This window comes from Lepisosteus platostomus, chromosome 12 (assembly GCF_059453375.1).
Source record: "Lepisosteus platostomus isolate fLepPlt1 chromosome 12, fLepPlt1.hap1, whole genome shotgun sequence".
In the NCBI taxonomy this organism is placed as follows: Eukaryota; Metazoa; Chordata; class Actinopteri; order Semionotiformes; family Lepisosteidae; genus Lepisosteus; species Lepisosteus platostomus.
The window spans coordinates 30,673,377-30,691,458 of record NC_142622.1 but is presented as its reverse complement, the minus strand read 5'-3'; the positions used below and the strand labels follow the sequence as shown (position 1 = coordinate 30,691,458).

The following is an 18,082-nucleotide window of genomic DNA, read 5'->3' as shown; positions in this document are numbered from 1 at the left end:
TTGCTTGAAAAACAAGATGACATTGATTTTCAATAACATACTGTAGCTTGGTAGCTTATTCAGCATTAGCTTGTGCACTATTGTACATATTCCCTACTGCTGGATTTAATTATTGATTTATTGAAAATGTTCGACAATCTCTGACCTCTCTTCCAAAATTAAATTCTTCTGATGTGGTCCAACATAAGTAAACATTCCAGAATTGAACAAGACATTTTAACTACCAAGGTGTATGTGTCAATACAGTTTACATATTTAAAGGTACAATTTTACCTTTTTTAAAAAAATAAAATAAAATAGACTACAATTTACGGCATTTGCCGATAATTTTTCTATTGACTGGTTTTCTGGTTTTAGTCTAATCCAGCTGTCCTTGCATAGCTTTCTTCTACTCAGATGCCATCTTAAGTGAGTGGCTTTAAATATTTTCATTTTTTCTTCTGTGTTCTTGATAGCCTTTCCCTCAGCCTATGGCATCTGCAGTGGCTGTGTGATCTCAGCACTCATCACTCTGTCCCAGCACTGTGAAAGAAAACAGTTGCCCAGGACTTGTTGCCATTGTTCCAGGCATTCTGTGGGGTACTATTGAAAGATAGTGTACCATGAAAGATGACAGTCCAAAATATGCAACTTTCTTGCACCTCCACTCATGTAGCCTCCAGGCTATGTGAGTCTTCTGCAGGGCAGTTTCCTTTTTTTGTGGTTTCCTGGGTCCTTCTGCTGATTTTAACACAGTCGACTTTGGGGAGGTTACACCCAGATAGCACACAAGAGATATGCTGGAATATGGGTTGCATTCTTAAAGCTTAAAAAAGAAAACCGCTTTCCTTAAAGGAGCATTGTGTGCCAGTGGAGAACTCTCCTGAACCTGCTGCACATAAGAATTTGCGATGCAGGCATGAGAGACACGGGTAGCTGCAGGAGAGTTGCATGTTGACTAGCAAGTTATGAGATCAAGCAATGACAGCTAAAGGGGTGTTTTGTGTGTGTTGCACCTTAGCCTGTTCTCAGGCTTTGGCTACATTCTCCAGTGACTAGCATGCCCACTATAGAGTGAAGAACAATAAAGCTGTCATAATGAGCTTGAAGCAGTATCTTCCAGCTTCTCACTCCCCACCTTGCCTACTGTACACAAGACGGGTTTCTCCATGTGGGTGTCAGAGCAGGAAGAGTCATCTCTATGGAAAGAATGGAACCTGAGACCATAGTAGATCGACTCGGCTCTCCAATCATAAGTCACAGAAGCCATAACAGAGGGTTAGCAACGAGCATGCCAAAAGCAAAGTAGGGTAGTGTATGTGCCCATTCAGAAATTCCAGATTCAGTATGCCAGAAGTCTCAGGTTGATGAAAGAATTACAAGAAGACAAGAATTCTGCAAACTATTCAGTGCACTAGAAGTAGGAGATCACATAAGTGATATGCATAAGCGTCATACTAGCCAAGGGGGAAAGTGAGTGGGCACAGAGTGACCGGGGTAGTGAGTGCAGGTGCGGACAGCCAGAATAAGAAATCTTGGGGGTCTAGAGAAGGACCTAGAAATGAAGACTGATGTACTTTTATATTTACAAGACCCATCAAACTCAATACAGGAAGCCGTCAATCTCATAAACATATTTTCTGAAATATCCAATTATCCTATAAAGTATAATATTACCACTGTGAGGTGACAGCTGGAATGCGGTGGCTCAAAAACAATCTCTTCAGGTAATATAAGATATTTAGGTATCAACATTTCCTCTAAGCTGTCAGGCTTATTTCAACTAAATTTTGACCCACTGCTTAAAAGAATACAAGATGATATATCAACTCTTAAGAAAAGAGAAAAAGAAAAACACAACAATAGTTTGTAAAATTTAGAAACTATTATGTTGTGTTTTTCTCTTTCTCTTTTTCTGACCACTTTTTTAATACTTTTGAGATTTGACTACCCTCTGTAGTTGCCAAGGCGATTATTACATTATTAAAATTTATGAACACGATGAATAATGCTAACTTCACCTTTTTGCAAATTTGGATCCACAAGTTCTCTACAACTACAGACCTATCTCAAATGTTTCATTTTTATCTAAAATTCTTGAGGGAATAGTTGCGGCCCAACTTCAGTCTTATCTGGATTCAAATAATATACTTGAGAAATTCCAATCTTGTTTCTGCCCAGGCCACAGCACTGAAACTGCATTAACAAGAGTTGTAAATGATATTCTGTTAGCAACTGACACAGGGAATCCAACAGTGCTTGTGCCCCTAGACCTTAGTGCTGCCTATGACACAGTTGACCATTTTATTTTGCTACACATGCTTGAGTCTGAGGTTGGCCTATGTGGAACCTCCCTAAAGTGGTTTACCTTCTATTTAACTAACCATTTTCACTATGTTCAAACATCTATTTTTACTGCTTCGTCACTGTCACCAGTCAAATTTGGGCTACCACAGGGATCAGTACTTGGACCAGTTTTGTTCTCTCTGTACATGTTGTCGCTAGGTAGGATAATATGAAAGCATAATATTAACTTTCATTCCTGTGCTGATGACACTCAAATATACACTACATTTCATTTACACCTAATGACAACTGGTCGATTGTTACTTTAGCTAATTGCATTAATGAAGCAAAGTCTTGTATGTGTGAACATTTTTTGTCACTCAACTCTGAGAAAACTGAGGTTCTGTTGTTCGGAGGCAACAGTGCGGATAGGACTGCTATAACCTCAACACTCAACTCTTAGGGATTAAAATTTTGCTTCAAAGATTCGGCATGTAATTTAGGCGTCATCTTAGACACAAGGCTCTTATTTAACTCTGATGTTAATGTAGTATCAAAGGCATGCTTCCTACAGTTAAGAAATATTGCAAAACTAAAGTATTTGCTCTCCACTCAAGACACAGAGAAACCAAGACATGCTTTTGTATACAGCAGATTAGATTACTGTAATGCCCTACTATCAGGGAGCACCTATCACACTTTCAGCATCTTACAGCGAATTCAAAACGCGGTAGATAGAATTGTTACCAGGAGTATAAAGTACAACCACATTACGCCTATAAATTGCTCTCTCCATTGGCTTCCTGTTAGGTACAGGGCAGACTTAAAATTATTTTACTTACTTAGAAGGCTCTCAGAGGTCAGGCACCTGTCTGTTTAATGGAGCTAATTAATGTATACAATTCAAGTCGCCCACTTAGATCACAGAATGCAGGTCTACTTCTTATTCCACATATTAATAAAAAAACAGCTGGCGGTACAGCCTTCAGCTACAGGGCCCCTAGTTTATGGAATAGTCTGCCTGCCTACGTACGGGATGCTGAGTCAGTCTCAGGATTTAAATCCAGACTGAAAACCTATTACTTCAGCCTAGCCTTCTCATACCTTACATCATAGCTCGTTGCAACTATGGCTGCTGGTACTGCTGTACATGCCATTGTGTGTATTAGTGTTGGTCCACCAGGTAGATACATCTGTTCTGACCAAACTATCCTATTCTACTCCCCAAATGTCTGGATAGTACCTGGGCTGGGCACTATCTGAGTTCGATGCTGCATCACTGCCATGAATCCAAGAGGGAGATCGTGAATATAGCTATCATTTAGGAGGATTTGCTAGTCTACAGAGAACTGCATGGAGTACTGGCACACAGAATGACACGATGGAAGACTTAATACTCCACATTTAGTACTTTTTAGAATTGTATGTTAGCATGCCCAGGGGGATTGGGCAGCCAGTTAACCTTTGACCCCTAGAGTTTTTTTTCTCGTTACAGAGAGTTTTTGGTTCCTCTCCTCCATTGTCTCCTGGCTTTTTCTCTTTCTGTATTGTAGTGTCATGTACTGTCACACAGCTTTGTTAAGTGCCTTGGGGCAACATTGTTGTGAAAGGTGCTATATGCAAATAAATTGAAAATGGAAATTCTGTTGACTCAACAATATCCCTACCAATTGTAAAGTGGGAAAAAGACTTATCATTTAGTCCCGGCACTGGCTTCTGGAACACGTTTTCAATTACTAACAATACTAATATACAGCTTATTCAATATAAAGTGAATTACAGAGTACATCTCACCCAGCACAAGATTTATAAGATGCGTTTAATAAATTCAGATACATGCTCACACTGTACACTAGACACTCCAGATAACTACTTCCATGCTATTTGGCTCTGCCCTACAACACAACGTTTTTGGCAGACAGTTATTGATAGAATGTCCCTCCTTGTGAGCAACGGCATTCCTCTGTCTGTATCTTTTTGTTCACTGGGAGATCTCTCAGTAATTAATTCCCCCATTCAGTACCCCCAAATAATACTCATCGCCTTAACCATTGCCAAGAAAGTTATTTTCTTAAACTGGAAAACCAGAAATACACTTAATGTCACACAATGGTTAAATCTTCTTACAGAACATTCAGTAATCAATAAAGAAAATGAAAGCACTATTAAAAATAAAATTACACATTTAGAATAAATTTGGGCTCCATTTATTGAAGATCTAAATCCATAGTGCACACTCGCACACACTGTATACAGTACATACGAAGAGACGTACATATACAATACATTTAGACTTTAAAAGTATCACCATGTCTGATTTTTCAAGGGTACATTATCTTATTTATCATCCCATATTATTTATGTGATTATCCCTCCTTTAGATGTAATAAGTAACTGGTACTAAATGGAACCATAAAGTTTCCCTTCTATACCTCACATTTACATTCTGTCCTGTCCTGTCATGTATTTTGAATGTGTTTTATCCTATTTGTCTGTCTGTCAAGTTTTTTTCCTATTCTTGTTGAATTTGCAGAATCAAAATAAACTGTAATGAGATTTCTTAACCACTCCAGTATTGGATCAATGACGGCCCACAGATGGGATAGCAAAGTTATCTTTTTTTTTAAACAAACATATATTTTGCCGAGGGTATTGAGTCTGACCTGAATAATATTCCCTATGGGATAAGATGGGTGACTGGTACTGTGTCCTGCTTTGTGGCACTTGCCCCTAGAATGCTATTCCCCAAAAAGCCTGACAATCTCCTGCAGTGAGGTGTGCGTGACTGCGACCCTGCCTGCTGGCCCCCTGGAGGGGATCAAGGTTCAGTGCTGGATCCTGAGGATACTCTGTGACTGAAGGACAACACCTGAGCACCCTGTCTATCCTGTACACTGACTGCCATGTCTGGCTTGTGGATTTCGGGGACATGGTCAAGGTGGTGGACGTTCCAAGTGATGTCCCACCATCACACTAGTGATGCTGCCACATATGCATTTCCCAAGAAAAGCCCAGGAAAAGTTAGTTATACACCAGTCTGTCTACAGTCTCACACCATACCCCCGCAGTACTTAATGCATGGCTGCTCCAGAGACCCTGGAAATAGAACCCCCGAGGACATGTGAGATAGAGAATGTTCTTGGAGAAGTTAGCAGACACCAAGGCCCTCTCAAAATGCAATTTAGACTCTGAAACATACAGTAGGCGATGACTGAGAGGTAGAGCAGCCACAGGTAGTCCGCTTTACCACCTAGCAATTTTAAGTATTTTAGGACCTTTTTTACCACTGCAACAGGTTCTTTATATCTTATAGACCTACCAATGCATCTACAGTACAAACCAGCACAAGGCATTAGTATCAAATTGCCCTTTTTATTCTTCTAACACCTACTACATATCACTATGTCTCTAAAAGCACAGAACACATGATGCAAAAAGTATCCCCACAGACACACACTCACAGAGTCACATGAACATCATGGACCCCAGTTACCCAAACAGTAATGTTCAAAGGAAATGTCCGGCACCACCTTTCACCAAAAACAGCTCCTTCGGTGCCTTGGAGTACCTCCTTCCTCCATAGAAAAGAAGTACTGTGGAGTCTTTTGGTGGTCTTAGGCATCTTCTTCAGTCCAACCAAAGTGGTGCCTTATAATCCCCTCACTACCCTGTTTTCTCTGAGTCCAACATTGGTTACGGGAGAGAAGGCAATGCCAGTAGGGGAAGGCCTATTGCTCTCATGTCCAATAGTGCAGTCAGTGTCTGACTAAACTTTTCTCTGTTCCTATGTTCTCAGTGTGACTCCCCAATGGGGCTCATGATACCCTTTTCCAGATTTTCCAGCCAGGGCTCAGAACTCATTCTGGTGGGAGCTGGACATGTCCTTGTGATGTCTGGGGTATAGGCAGAACCTGGTCATTTAACTAATTAACAATGCATTGTCTGTTCATACCCTGTTTTAGAGCCCCCCTCTCACAATCACAGTCACAGAGGTCCAATTAGACATGTGTTGCAATCCCAGATGTCAGCTTAGAACTTTGTGGTAATAAACAAGTGTCTGTGTGTAACAAATATACCCCTGCATATAACAGGGATCTCATCCGCCCAGTCTGATGGTGTTCTCCATTAGCTCAGCTGGCAAGTTCCCTGTTGTTTGACACTGGGTTTGTGCCCAGGCACTGAGGGATGAACTGGCAGGGCAGAAGTGGCGAGGATGGAAACCCCAAGAACTGTTACATGTGCAAGAAGGTCCTTTGATCAGTTCAAAGGATAAAAAAAGACAAATGCACCAATCCTTATAGAGGCATTATGCAAATTTAAATAAGTACAGCTCCCGACACCTGCTGCCACACCACCATTTTTTCATTCCAACACTACCACACTGACACTCCCATGCCAACCTGTAAAGTGAAGATCAATACTGTAAGGCCGTATTGGGGAGGCAGATCCAGTCTCTTCCACCTTATTATTCCTCACCTCATTTGTACGAGACCTGTATCACCACAATACACTCTTCCAAATGTTCTAATCGTGTTCCATAGTTGACTACAGTTTGCCATGGTTTATAAATACCCTTTTATACTTTATATTTTATACTTTACAATGATTTCACCATGTTTTAAATCTACTGCATTTTTACTATAACATAGTTTAATCTTTTTAGTGCAGTGCTTTGTAAGAAGCGTTTGTTACACCTACTGATACAAAAGGAAATGGGAATGCTACATTACACAAAAGCCTCGGGGGTGCCCTTCATACAGAGCTTAAGTTTAAATAATGACACTTCGTTTAATTAAGCAGCGCAGTGAAGCTGCGTAAAGAAATATGGTACATTTGTAGTTTAAAAACTTTTTGAAAAGACGTAGATGTATTTCGCTTTTGCCACCTTCACAATGATTGGTCATTAATATATTGCACACTTATGTCTACAAACAAACTCAGGGAACACTAATTAAGGCTTTTAACTCGACAGTGAGGTCAAATTTATTGTAGCAACGATCCGTAGCAACGCCGGGAGTCCATGACAACTGCAGTCGCCATAACTGGCAGGAGTATAAGAATGTGAGAGGATGAAAGTTTGTGTCGCTCGCGCAGTCGCTATAAACGGAGCTGTAACAGGACAGCAATCCTAGACTTTCTGACATGGGATGTGGAAATTCGAAGTCCACGATTGTCCAACCCGTAGGCGAACGCAATGGCTGTGAAGAAGGAAACAAGGTATAATTATTAAACTGTACTCATGCTATTAACTGCAATTGGGTTGAAATTTAAAGTTGCGGACATTTCAGTGTTAAGTATTTACAAGTTTGGAAGGTAATTTCTTCTACCGTAAACTCAAAGAAAAGAAAAACTCCAGTATCCCAGCAATGCTGTTTGTTGAAATCAGCATTGTTTTTGTCTTTCCCCGACTTTTGTAATAAAAAAAGACAGAATGAATGCCAGCTGGAAAAGTTCAGCATTCGTTCTAAAGTCCCGCAGTGCTTTGTAATAGTCTTGTTACATGTTCTTGTTTTTAAAAAATGTGACGAGAGCATGTCAAAATTCCTTCAGCCCTTAGACTGCAAACACTTCGCCCGAAAGCTGAAGTACGTTTGCCATGACTCATGTACATTTACAGTATGTTACTGAACTTAAACTATGATCATTTGTATGACATCAATTAATATAATGAGCATTGTAAGGAAGAGTGGCTCATTAGTAATTTTTTGTGTAATGTTTTCATGACGCTCCATGGCGACACTAGGAAAAACATCTGTAGAGAATTGACTCTACCGGGTAAGCACGTAGAGGAGAGAAAATTAGCTCCTACTAATTTTATATAAGTGCACACCAATGACTTGTATTATACTTTACTCTTGTAATACCTTTCTAATGTGTTTTTTGCATCAATAAGATGTTTTTTTGGTACTATGGAGTATCATTCCAAATCTTGTTTGTGAGTATAACACATAAAACATTTTTTATTACCTAATATAGTAAGAGAAGAGTGTTTAAAATAAATGTTTAGCAGGCACAATTATTTATGGTGATTAACATATGAAATAAATATGGATTAGCACTGCTGCATTATAGTGATGGGATCCTAGGTGCAAGTCCTGGGGTGCTTTCTTTGTGGAGTTTGGATGCACGCAATCAGAATAGAGACCTCCCCTCCCTTTGTTATGGTAAGGAAGAGGAAGGAGTAAGCCTGGTGAAAGGTAAAGGGGAAAAAATCAAGACAGTCCAATGCCAGGGGGTGGAACTCTACAATACACATCAAGTGGTATTTAAGTGTTTGTAGAACTCGACACAATTCGAATGACCAATATGCGACAGACATCTAAGTGAGCTCTGTATTTTTCAATGGCTTGGAGAGCTTGGGACAGTTAAACATGGAGGCAAGCTAAGTGAGAAATGTCTGTCATGTCTGTTTCTTAAGATGGAATAAAGCAATGGCCATGAGTTGTATGTGGCCATGTGGGATGAGATGGTAGCAAAACATGAAAGCAGCAGGCAGGTGGTAGGAGGCTAGGTACACGGGCATGTTTCAAAGCCAGATAGAGATGCAGCACAGTGACAGCAAAATGGGAATTCTACAGTCGTAGCTGAGACAAATAGGCAAGGTTTATAGCACGGGAAATAATTGGTCCAAGGCACCAACAGACAAATTCAGAAACATGGTCAAGGCAAAGTTAGGGTTTAGTTTCCAGGGAGAAACACAAGTGAGAACACAGGAACTTGGCAACACAGATAGGGATCAAAGAAAGTGTCAGAGCTAAACTCTATACCAGAGCATTGTCATTGCAGACCTTAAGTATTCTGAACCACCTGAGGAGGGCATGATTGACAGGTCTCCTGTCTGTTCGTGAATCCATGGCAGCTGGCAATGATTGACAGACAGGTAGAGGTGTGGCCAGCTACTATGGCAGTGTTAGCTTTCCCTGCAGCACCGGTCGGTCACCTTAGTGAAACAAATGTGTTCAGTGAAAATTTCACAGCAGAGAATGTTTTTTTCTGGCATTTAACAGAAACATTGTTCTAGTCGAAATCTTCACTTTTTAAGTAAACACAGCTTCAAATACTAAGAAAAAGTCTGCCACACAATGTCAACGGACCTTTGCTGTCTGCAACATTCCAAATATTTGAGGGCCGTTTCAGACTGAGCCCATAATATTTCAAAGGAATACAAACATATTTCCAAAGGCTTTGTGTATCATCTGACTCAGAAGAATTAACAGAAATGCATGTATGAAATGATTCTGTTTTGGTTATTGGAAACAATACCAAAAAACTAAACTTGAATAGCACAAAATGGATTCCCAAACTACTCAGTTTTAATGGTGATAGGTGCTGCCATTTGCTGCATCTGTGATTGTAGCTAAAATTCTGTTTAAAGGAATAACGCTTACAGTATAAAGATAATGAAATCATACAAGTTCATGTGCAGTATGATTTTCTATCGTGCTGTTTTTTTTTCTTGTGTATATTTATCTGTTTTGAATGATGCAATAAATCTGTTATACAGATGTAGCCATTCAGAATGCACTTCACCATGGCATATGATTCAGTGGCCAAAAATGATCGAAAACATTTCGATCATTTCATGGAATGATCGAAACATTTCATGGAAAACATTTGTTTGTTTTAGCTACATTTCTGAGTGGTGAGTTGATGCAGTGGGTTGGGTGCATGCCTCTCGGACCCTAGAGGGTTCAGTTTCCACTTAGGGCACAGGTTTTTGTTCTAACAAAGAAAGACTCCTTTTTAAAAATAAAATAGTAAATATTATGTAATATTGATTTTTAAAATTATTTTTATAAATCAAATCATGTTCAATGTTAAATGATATTGTTAAAACATGAATGATGTATTACTGTCAACAGTGGGAGTAAAAACCAGTTCACCCAGTTTAATTAAATTCAATTCAAAATTCTTTGTCCATCCCTGTAGGGCAATTTAACAGATGCCTTTACAACAAGCCTTAAAACAAAATCATATATATTATAGTTATAATTCAGAATAACAAAGTAGTATTAAAAAGATCACTTAAACTTATAATAATATATAATGTATCAAATCATTATTAACAATATGAATTATTAATAATTAATAATTTCAAACTTTTTTGTTCAGGTCATTGGTTTTCTCAGGTTTTCATAACCTTTACTTTCTTATTAAAATTCCTCTTTGTGAGACACAATGTTTCAGATGTCAATAACTTTGCAAACAAGTAAGCATTTTAAAGACAGCGATCTGTGAAAATTTTCAAAACTTTTCTTTAAACAACATCTAGTACCTGGTTCCATTTTTAGAAACCTTAGTTTGAATAACGTTTGAATAAATTGTAAAAAATGTAACATAATACTCTACGGCCTGTATACTGTATATATATGTCATGTTCATTTTATTTGCCAACCTGCTTTAAACCATACAGTGTTGTGGGAAGTCGGAGCCTACCCGGCAAGCAACGAGCGCAAGGCAAGGTGTTGCACTCCATCAGCCACGGTAAAGGCTGAGGGGCGAAATTTGGCCCAGACAGTGGGATAACTCCCTACTCTTATCGAGAAATGTCAGGAGATCTTTAATGACCACTGAGAGTCAGGACCTTGGTTTAATGTCTCGTCCGAAAGATGGCACACACTACAGTATAGCATCCCTGCCACTATATTGGGGGCGTTAGGACTCACACAGACCACAGGGTGGGCACCCCCCGCTGGTCCCACTAACACCACTTCCAGCAGTAACCATAGCTTCCAAGGAGGTCTCCCATCCAGGTACTGACCAGGCTCAACCCTGTTTAGCTTCAGTGGGTAGCCATTTGAGAGCTGCAGGGTGATATGGCTGCTAGCCCATTTATATATATGTATCTGCCTCAAATAGACATTGCATGACTTTAAAAGCTAAATGGGTTTAGATAACAGGTGATTTTTCTGCCTCGTGAACAGCTTAGAATCTTTGTGTACCTTGTATAAGTTATAAAACATTTTTTTTAAATTTTTTAATTAACGTAATTTTAACACACTTTAATTTCGTAAACGCAGCACACGTTTCAGACAGAAATCCCCTGGATTTGGTGTGACAGTTCGTTTGGTGTGGTGTGAAGCAGATCAGCAGGTCTTTTAGTAATAACATGAATGAATGAACCTCCAGACCTTCTCCAGGATGCTCAGAAAGAGAACAGGGGGATTGTTTTGTGCCGGCTGGCTAGTGCATTATCACCTCACAGTTCGGTGGAAGAGAAACTCTCCATCAATACACATACCCAATAAGAAACATTTAATTCCAGATAAGAAGGCTCCACAGCCGAAACATTGTTTGTTTTCTTCTCTTTTCAATATGGAATAAACCTTTACTTGTTCCTATGCAGCCTACGCATGCTGATGCAGCTGCCTACTTGAAACACATTCCCAATAGTGACTGATGCAGCTTTAGCTAAGTAATTCCTGGTTTTAAGAGGAGAATGTGATTTTGTTTGTATATATTTCATGTTGCATTGGCAAAATTATTTTTACTTACAGTGTTCACAAAGATTCTAAGCTGATCACGAGGAAGAAAATTCACCCATTTCGTGCAAAATGAGTGGTGTTTAACTATCTAAAACCATTTTTATAGCTTTTAAAGTCATGCGATATCTAAGCTAGGTGAGGACACGTCATTGTTTTGTATTTTGTATTTTCTTTAAAAAGTAAAAAAAAATCAGCTGCCCACTTTTACCTTGCCATAACTATAGTGGGGCTGTAGTATATTTGGGGGCTTGTTCAGGGTCTTTGATCTGTTTTGTTAAGCCGATATTTTTTCCTTGGTTCTTGGTGCACTTGGGTTTTTTTTTGTTTTTAGTGGTCCTTTGTATTACGGGTATTATGGTTTGTATTACTGTTAATTGTGGTGTCCATTATGGTATTTAGGATTTTACTCTATGCCCGACATTGGAGCAATTTGAGAAATGTCGCATGGCAGATATTTTATCGATAGCAGGTTTTAGTCTCTCTGATTACCAGGGGCTTATCAGATGTTAAATTGAGGAGGGGAGACAACCCCCATCACCCAGGCAGAAAAATGTGATAAAGGTGATAAAAATTCATTCAAATTGGTGCAGTGTGTTAACACCCACTCTAACACCAACTCAGTGCCGCTTGTAAGAGCGAGGTGACTTTTTCCTCAATAAGAGGTACAGTACAGTCAGACAGATTTTATTTTTTTTTAAACAAAATTAACTGTTTGTCAAAATCAGATACTTTGCAAGCACTACACAACTTCTCAAAAGGTACCTTTTTCTGAAACAGTATTGTATATGTAAAACTGAAAGAGGCACATCGCGTTTGCAATAAAATATTTTTATATATTCAGCTATGTAAGAAGCAAACCAAAAGTAAAGCTCTGATTGGGCTTTAAACCGCCAGGGTGCAGCGTACTACATTAAGTCTATAAGCGTTTCATTGTCCATTACCGCTATAAGGACAATAAAAGTAAAAAAAAAAAACGAATGTCAAACTTTTTTACAATAACAGCAAGTTGTGTTTTTACTACGTATTCTTAGAAAAGAATAAAACATTATAGCTTTTTATGAAGTACAGTATATATTACATTGCAACTTTTCCAGAATACCCACCATAAGTTACTAAGTTAAATGATGCAAAAAATATTTATGAAGAAGGTGGAATACTGTTTTGTACTTTTTTATATTTATCTACCATTACCATCTACTACATGTGCATTAGGTACAGTATATATTATGCTATACTTCTGTTTTTATTTTCTGCTACCAAAATTTACCTTTAGATTTTCTCACTGCAGAAATATAGATGAAAGAGGCAAATCGTGTTCACAACCAGCTACAGTATAATAATTAACTCATTTTATATATCCAACTGAGTAATTTTGTTTTGATAAAATAGACATACTTTTTAATTAATCTAATATTTAACATACTGTAATACACAGTTTACAATTAATAAAAAACTTAACAGCATACAGCTTAAATTCTATAATTGGAAAAAGATTATCTCAAGGGGCTCAGCATTGACCAACATTCAAAACCAGGCGATTTCTGGTAATAGCTCTAATGCTTCCAAATCTCATGTTAAGCGTTCACTGCGCTACCTGGTAGTTATACAAAATAGTGCAATTCAAAAACTTTTGTTTTTTAAAGGGTTGCATTACAGCGCACAGTGATGCAGTACCCGGCACATATTCTGAATGGCTGGATCTATATATTAATTTCACAGAACAATATCATTATTATTATATTCATCTTTAGTCTAAGATGTGTAAATGCTTTGGTATAAGAATGCCAAGTGTCTGGATAAAAGTCCTGAAGGTCTGCATGCAAAACATTAAGTATATACTTATAGTTTGTCACTTAGGCATGGATGTAGTGGAGCAAAATAAACTATATGAAAATATCCTGTATAAACTACACAGGAAAATGTATTTGGCTGTTTGTTTGAAGGAATTCATTGAATCAAGTCAGCTGGCCATGTATTTTATTTACCCTTACATCTGATTGTAAACATTATGAGGTGATAACCTGCATTTTATAGATTATCAGTCAGGCTCTCACAGCACCTGTACTATACTGTACCTATTGATTGGTACTTGATCCAAAACTAAAAACTAAACTAAAAATTAATGGTGATGATCATTGGAATATTGGATAATGTTATTAACCTTATTTTTCAGCAAATCCCCATGAGATTTTAATAATAATTCCTTACACTTATATAACATTTTTCTGGACAGTCCACTCAAAGCACTTTACAGGTAATGGGGACTCCCTCCACCACCACCAATGTGCAGCATCCACCTGGATGATGTGATGGCAGCCATAGTGCACCAGTACACTCACCACACATCAGCTATCAGTGGGAAGGAGAACAGAGTGATGAAGCCAATTCATAAAGGGGATTATTAGGAAGTATGATTGGTAATGGGAAATTTGGCCTGGACGCCAGGGTAACACCCCTACTCTTTTCAAGACAAGCGTCCCCTGCTGACCTCACTAACACCTCTTATAGCAGCAACCTTCGTTTTTCCCAGGAGGTTTCCCATCCGGGTACTAACCAGGCTCACACTAGCCTAGCTTCAGTGGGTTGGCAGTTGTGAGTTGTGGGGAGATTTTAACTTTGATGATCACTGTGCTTTAAGAAGACGCTGCATTAGTATTCAAACCCCTTTACTACGGCAACTATAAATCAGCTCGGGTGCAAAAGAAAAGTTTGAAAGATCACAAAAGTAATGTAATATTCTTTGGGTCTGATCAAAAGAGATTTAATCTGACTTCAGAGTACCTTTCTCTTTAAGTTTCCTCGGATATTGAATTTCAAGCCAGAACTTGCATAGTGATATGACAAATCAACATGAGGAGATTTTGAAGCACATTATGGATAATGTGACAGAAAGCTACAGATGAGGTTAAGGTTCCCTAACTCTCTGAGTACATTGAAGTTCATCATTAAGAAGTAAAATGTGCATTATACCACCCAGACACAATCTAGATCAGGCTTTCTTCTGAAAACAGGTTAGGGATGCCATTGTGAAGTCAAGTGACTTTGAAAGATTTGCAGAGTTCTATGCTTCAGTCACTGTTAATACATCAACAATATTCTGGTTTTCTTATTTATAATACTATTGGCAGAAGGTTAACACATTTGCAAGGAATTGTATTTATGAAGCTGTCTGAAAAATCATACCTTTAATTTCAAGGGGATGGGTTCTTCCAGTGGCAAGCTAGACAGTCTTCGGGGACATTCAGCAGTGTCAAAGCACACAACAGACAGTGGCCTGGGGCTGGACAGTGAAGGGACAAACTTACCTGGAACTGTGCCAAGGAAACTGCCCCCTCTGAGAGGTAAGAATTATAGATGCTGTTGGGAAAAATAAGACCATTTCCACAATCTCAAAAAATGTTAGAAATGTATCTACAGAAAATATGAACAACTCCAGTTGAAAAGGAATAGCATTCTCAAGAGGTAAAGAAAGTGTTGTTATTATTGTACATACCGGAACACAGAAATACCGAATATCTGACAACTGTTGAAATATACAGTATATAGAGAGCAAAAGGAGGAAATGTAATAAAATTAAAAATCCAAGACTCTTTGCAATCCAATCATCATTCAGTGTGCTGATATGTTCAATTAATAATATTTTGGTATAAATAATAAAACTTTACAGATTTAACACAACTAGTGTGATGGGTGTAGAGTTCTAAGTCTTTGATTGTGTCAGGAAATTGTCAAAGATCCCTCGAATGCCTCTAAACCATAAAGGTTGATTAGAGGAGCAATGGAGAAGATTATTATGGCAAAACACTTATAGACATAGTTTAGAACACAAAATGAATGACCGTGTCATGGTCGACATCCCTCCCCTAGAGGGCACTTCACTACTCCCGTCATTAGTTCTCTGTGATTGCTGGAATGTTCTCCAGGTGTGCCTTGTTTCGTCTCCCTCTATTTAATCCTAGTATTCAGGGCTCAATATTAGGGTTCGGATGTCACAAGGCCAGCCTATCACCAGGCTGTTGGATGCCTGAGGGCACATGACACATCCCCGACATCACCTGACTTTCTGAGCCCGGGGCCTGGAGGACCTCGCCCCTTGATCCCAGGACTTCCCGTGTTCGTGTTTTACCCTTCCCGGGGATTTTCAACCTTGTGTTGTCTCAGGATGGATCTCCCGGTATCGGAATCCTGGACTGTGCCCTGACCCTCCTTTGGACCTGTTCGGATTTGGATGCCTCTCTTTGTTCCCCTGTTCATCGGTTAACGAACTGTCACTGTTATTTTGATGCACTATTAAACCCCTGTGTGTTTTACCCAAACTATGTCTCCTGTTTCCTCCAGCTCATACAACTTCGCATAGAGTCTAACTTAACACCTGAGACGGACTGCTGAGCCAATCCGTAACAAGAAGGCTTGGAGATGCATAAACTAGACTGGTTATCAGCTCTCAGTTTAATGTTTCTTGTTGTGTCTTAGCTGCTGAAAGCCCTGGACTCTCACTGGAGCCGAAAGAGAGACAAAAGTCCTCTGACATCCTGCAAGAACTTCTCAGCATGGGCATTATTCAGAGCCAACCCAGAGTGGTCAGAAACGGAGAAGCCTACGATGTTAGGGTAAGTGAAAGTTTTTACTATAACAACTTGTACTTCAGAACGGCGTTAAGGATTTTTGTGCTTAAATTATGGTGGGGGAAGAAAAGGGGTTGCATAATATGTCTTTAAATGGGTTTAGATAGATAGATAATACTTTATTAATCCCGTAGGGAAATTGATGAAAGTGATTGATGATATAATAACATTAAACTAGTTAACATACATTGCTAAAGAACCATCATTTGACTTTCACACCAGAACTCACAATCCTGAAGTTTTACCCTGTCAATTTGTGTTGGGCTAAGTTTTATACTGTCCTTTTGCCTATACTGTTGCTAACCACACAGGGGTGTTTATTTACTATTTTATTTTCCACACCACCACTGCTGCTTGGGAATGATCTTCAGCTAATTCAATTTAAAGTGAGTGCACAATCATAACTACTTAGAAAATTTGACAAGAACTGAGATAAGTGTCTGCTTTACCCTTTACTACATGACATCATAAGCCACACAAAACTCATGCAATGAAAGTGTATTCAATCGGCAGGTGGATTGCTCAGACAATCAAGTAAGGGGACCACCTCCTCGTTTAGAGTCTTTAAAGGCCAAGAGGGAGCAGACTATTGTATGCAAGGAAGACATTGATAAGAAAATGAAGGCTGTGGAAGAAAGGCGAAAGGTAAGAATTACTTTAAGGGCTGCTGTGCACAGTAGTAGTTTCTGTAAAACATTTTCAGATTGTTTTCATTTAAAAGCAAACTAATGTTTTGGATGAAATGTGTGAAAGTTCAATTCCAATCTCAATCTCTTTGATAATAGGTGCTGGGCGCTGAATACTGAGAATAAGTGTGCTTAGAATGTTTAAATCATGTGGTGATCTTTAATATCACTCCAATCATAACAGTTTTGAACTGCTGTCCTACCTTATGACTCTCCTCTTCAGACCAGAGAAGAAGAGCTAAAGAGCAGACTCCGCACTAAGTCCGCGAGGTGCCGTAGTGTTTTAAGACATCAGGAAGACCTTGACCAAGGGACCTGTGAGGAACCTCATGATTCAGAGGCCGTTGTTTTAAATCAAAGGACAAGTGTTGAGCAGCCTGCTCATTCAAGAAGGAGTGTAACGGGAAACAACAGTGAGCAGATGAATGGCTTTGTAGAACATGAGACTGAAGCCACCTTCAACAGTCTCAGTACGAAACCCACAGATGATAAGGATGAATTTTTTTAGCCCTTTTTTAAAAGAGTCATTGCAATATTCTAGTATAATATAGTGCAAAGGCTTTTTCACACCCAGGTCAATGAGACAAGACAAACCAAAAATCAATATAGAATGGGTTTTGTGTATTGTAGCTTTTTTTAGTAAGTCAATGCAATAATAATAAGTATATAGTGCAGATAAAAATGTATATCTTGACATAATTCAACAGTAAGGGCTTTTTTTATAATAAAAGGGCTTTAAATATTGAGCTAAGTTTCCATTATAGCAGAATTATGACTGTGGAAGTGGTTAGGCAAAAATATAAAACTAATTAGATTGAGCCACATAAGGCTGTCTTGTTGCCATGGCAACTTGACAAGCAAGAAGTCACTATGTAAGACTTTTATTGTGGAAATTACAGTTTGGTTAGGCACTGGATGGACATGATTCACTATTTATTTATATGCAGAACCCTGGGGACAATAGTGAGAAATTGTATTAATTGAATTTATCATAACTTTTGAAAACAATAATCATCATGTA

At 38.7% G+C, this 18,082-nt stretch overlaps 1 protein-coding gene across 1 annotated transcript; it reads left to right on the top strand.

The window, feature by feature from the left end:
* Positions 1–7,299: 7,299 nt before the first annotated feature.
* stmnd1 (stathmin domain containing 1) lies at positions 7,300–17,760 on the top strand. Its single transcript, XM_088601602.1, has 5 exons — positions 7,300–7,482; positions 14,947–15,091; positions 16,224–16,360; positions 16,889–17,020; positions 17,285–17,760. The coding sequence occupies exons 1-5, from the start codon at positions 7,408–7,410 to the stop codon at positions 17,567–17,569; spliced, it is 774 nt and encodes a 257-aa protein (XP_088457728.1). The 5' UTR covers positions 7,300–7,407; the 3' UTR covers positions 17,570–17,760.
* The last annotated feature ends 322 nt before the right edge of the window (positions 17,761–18,082 follow it).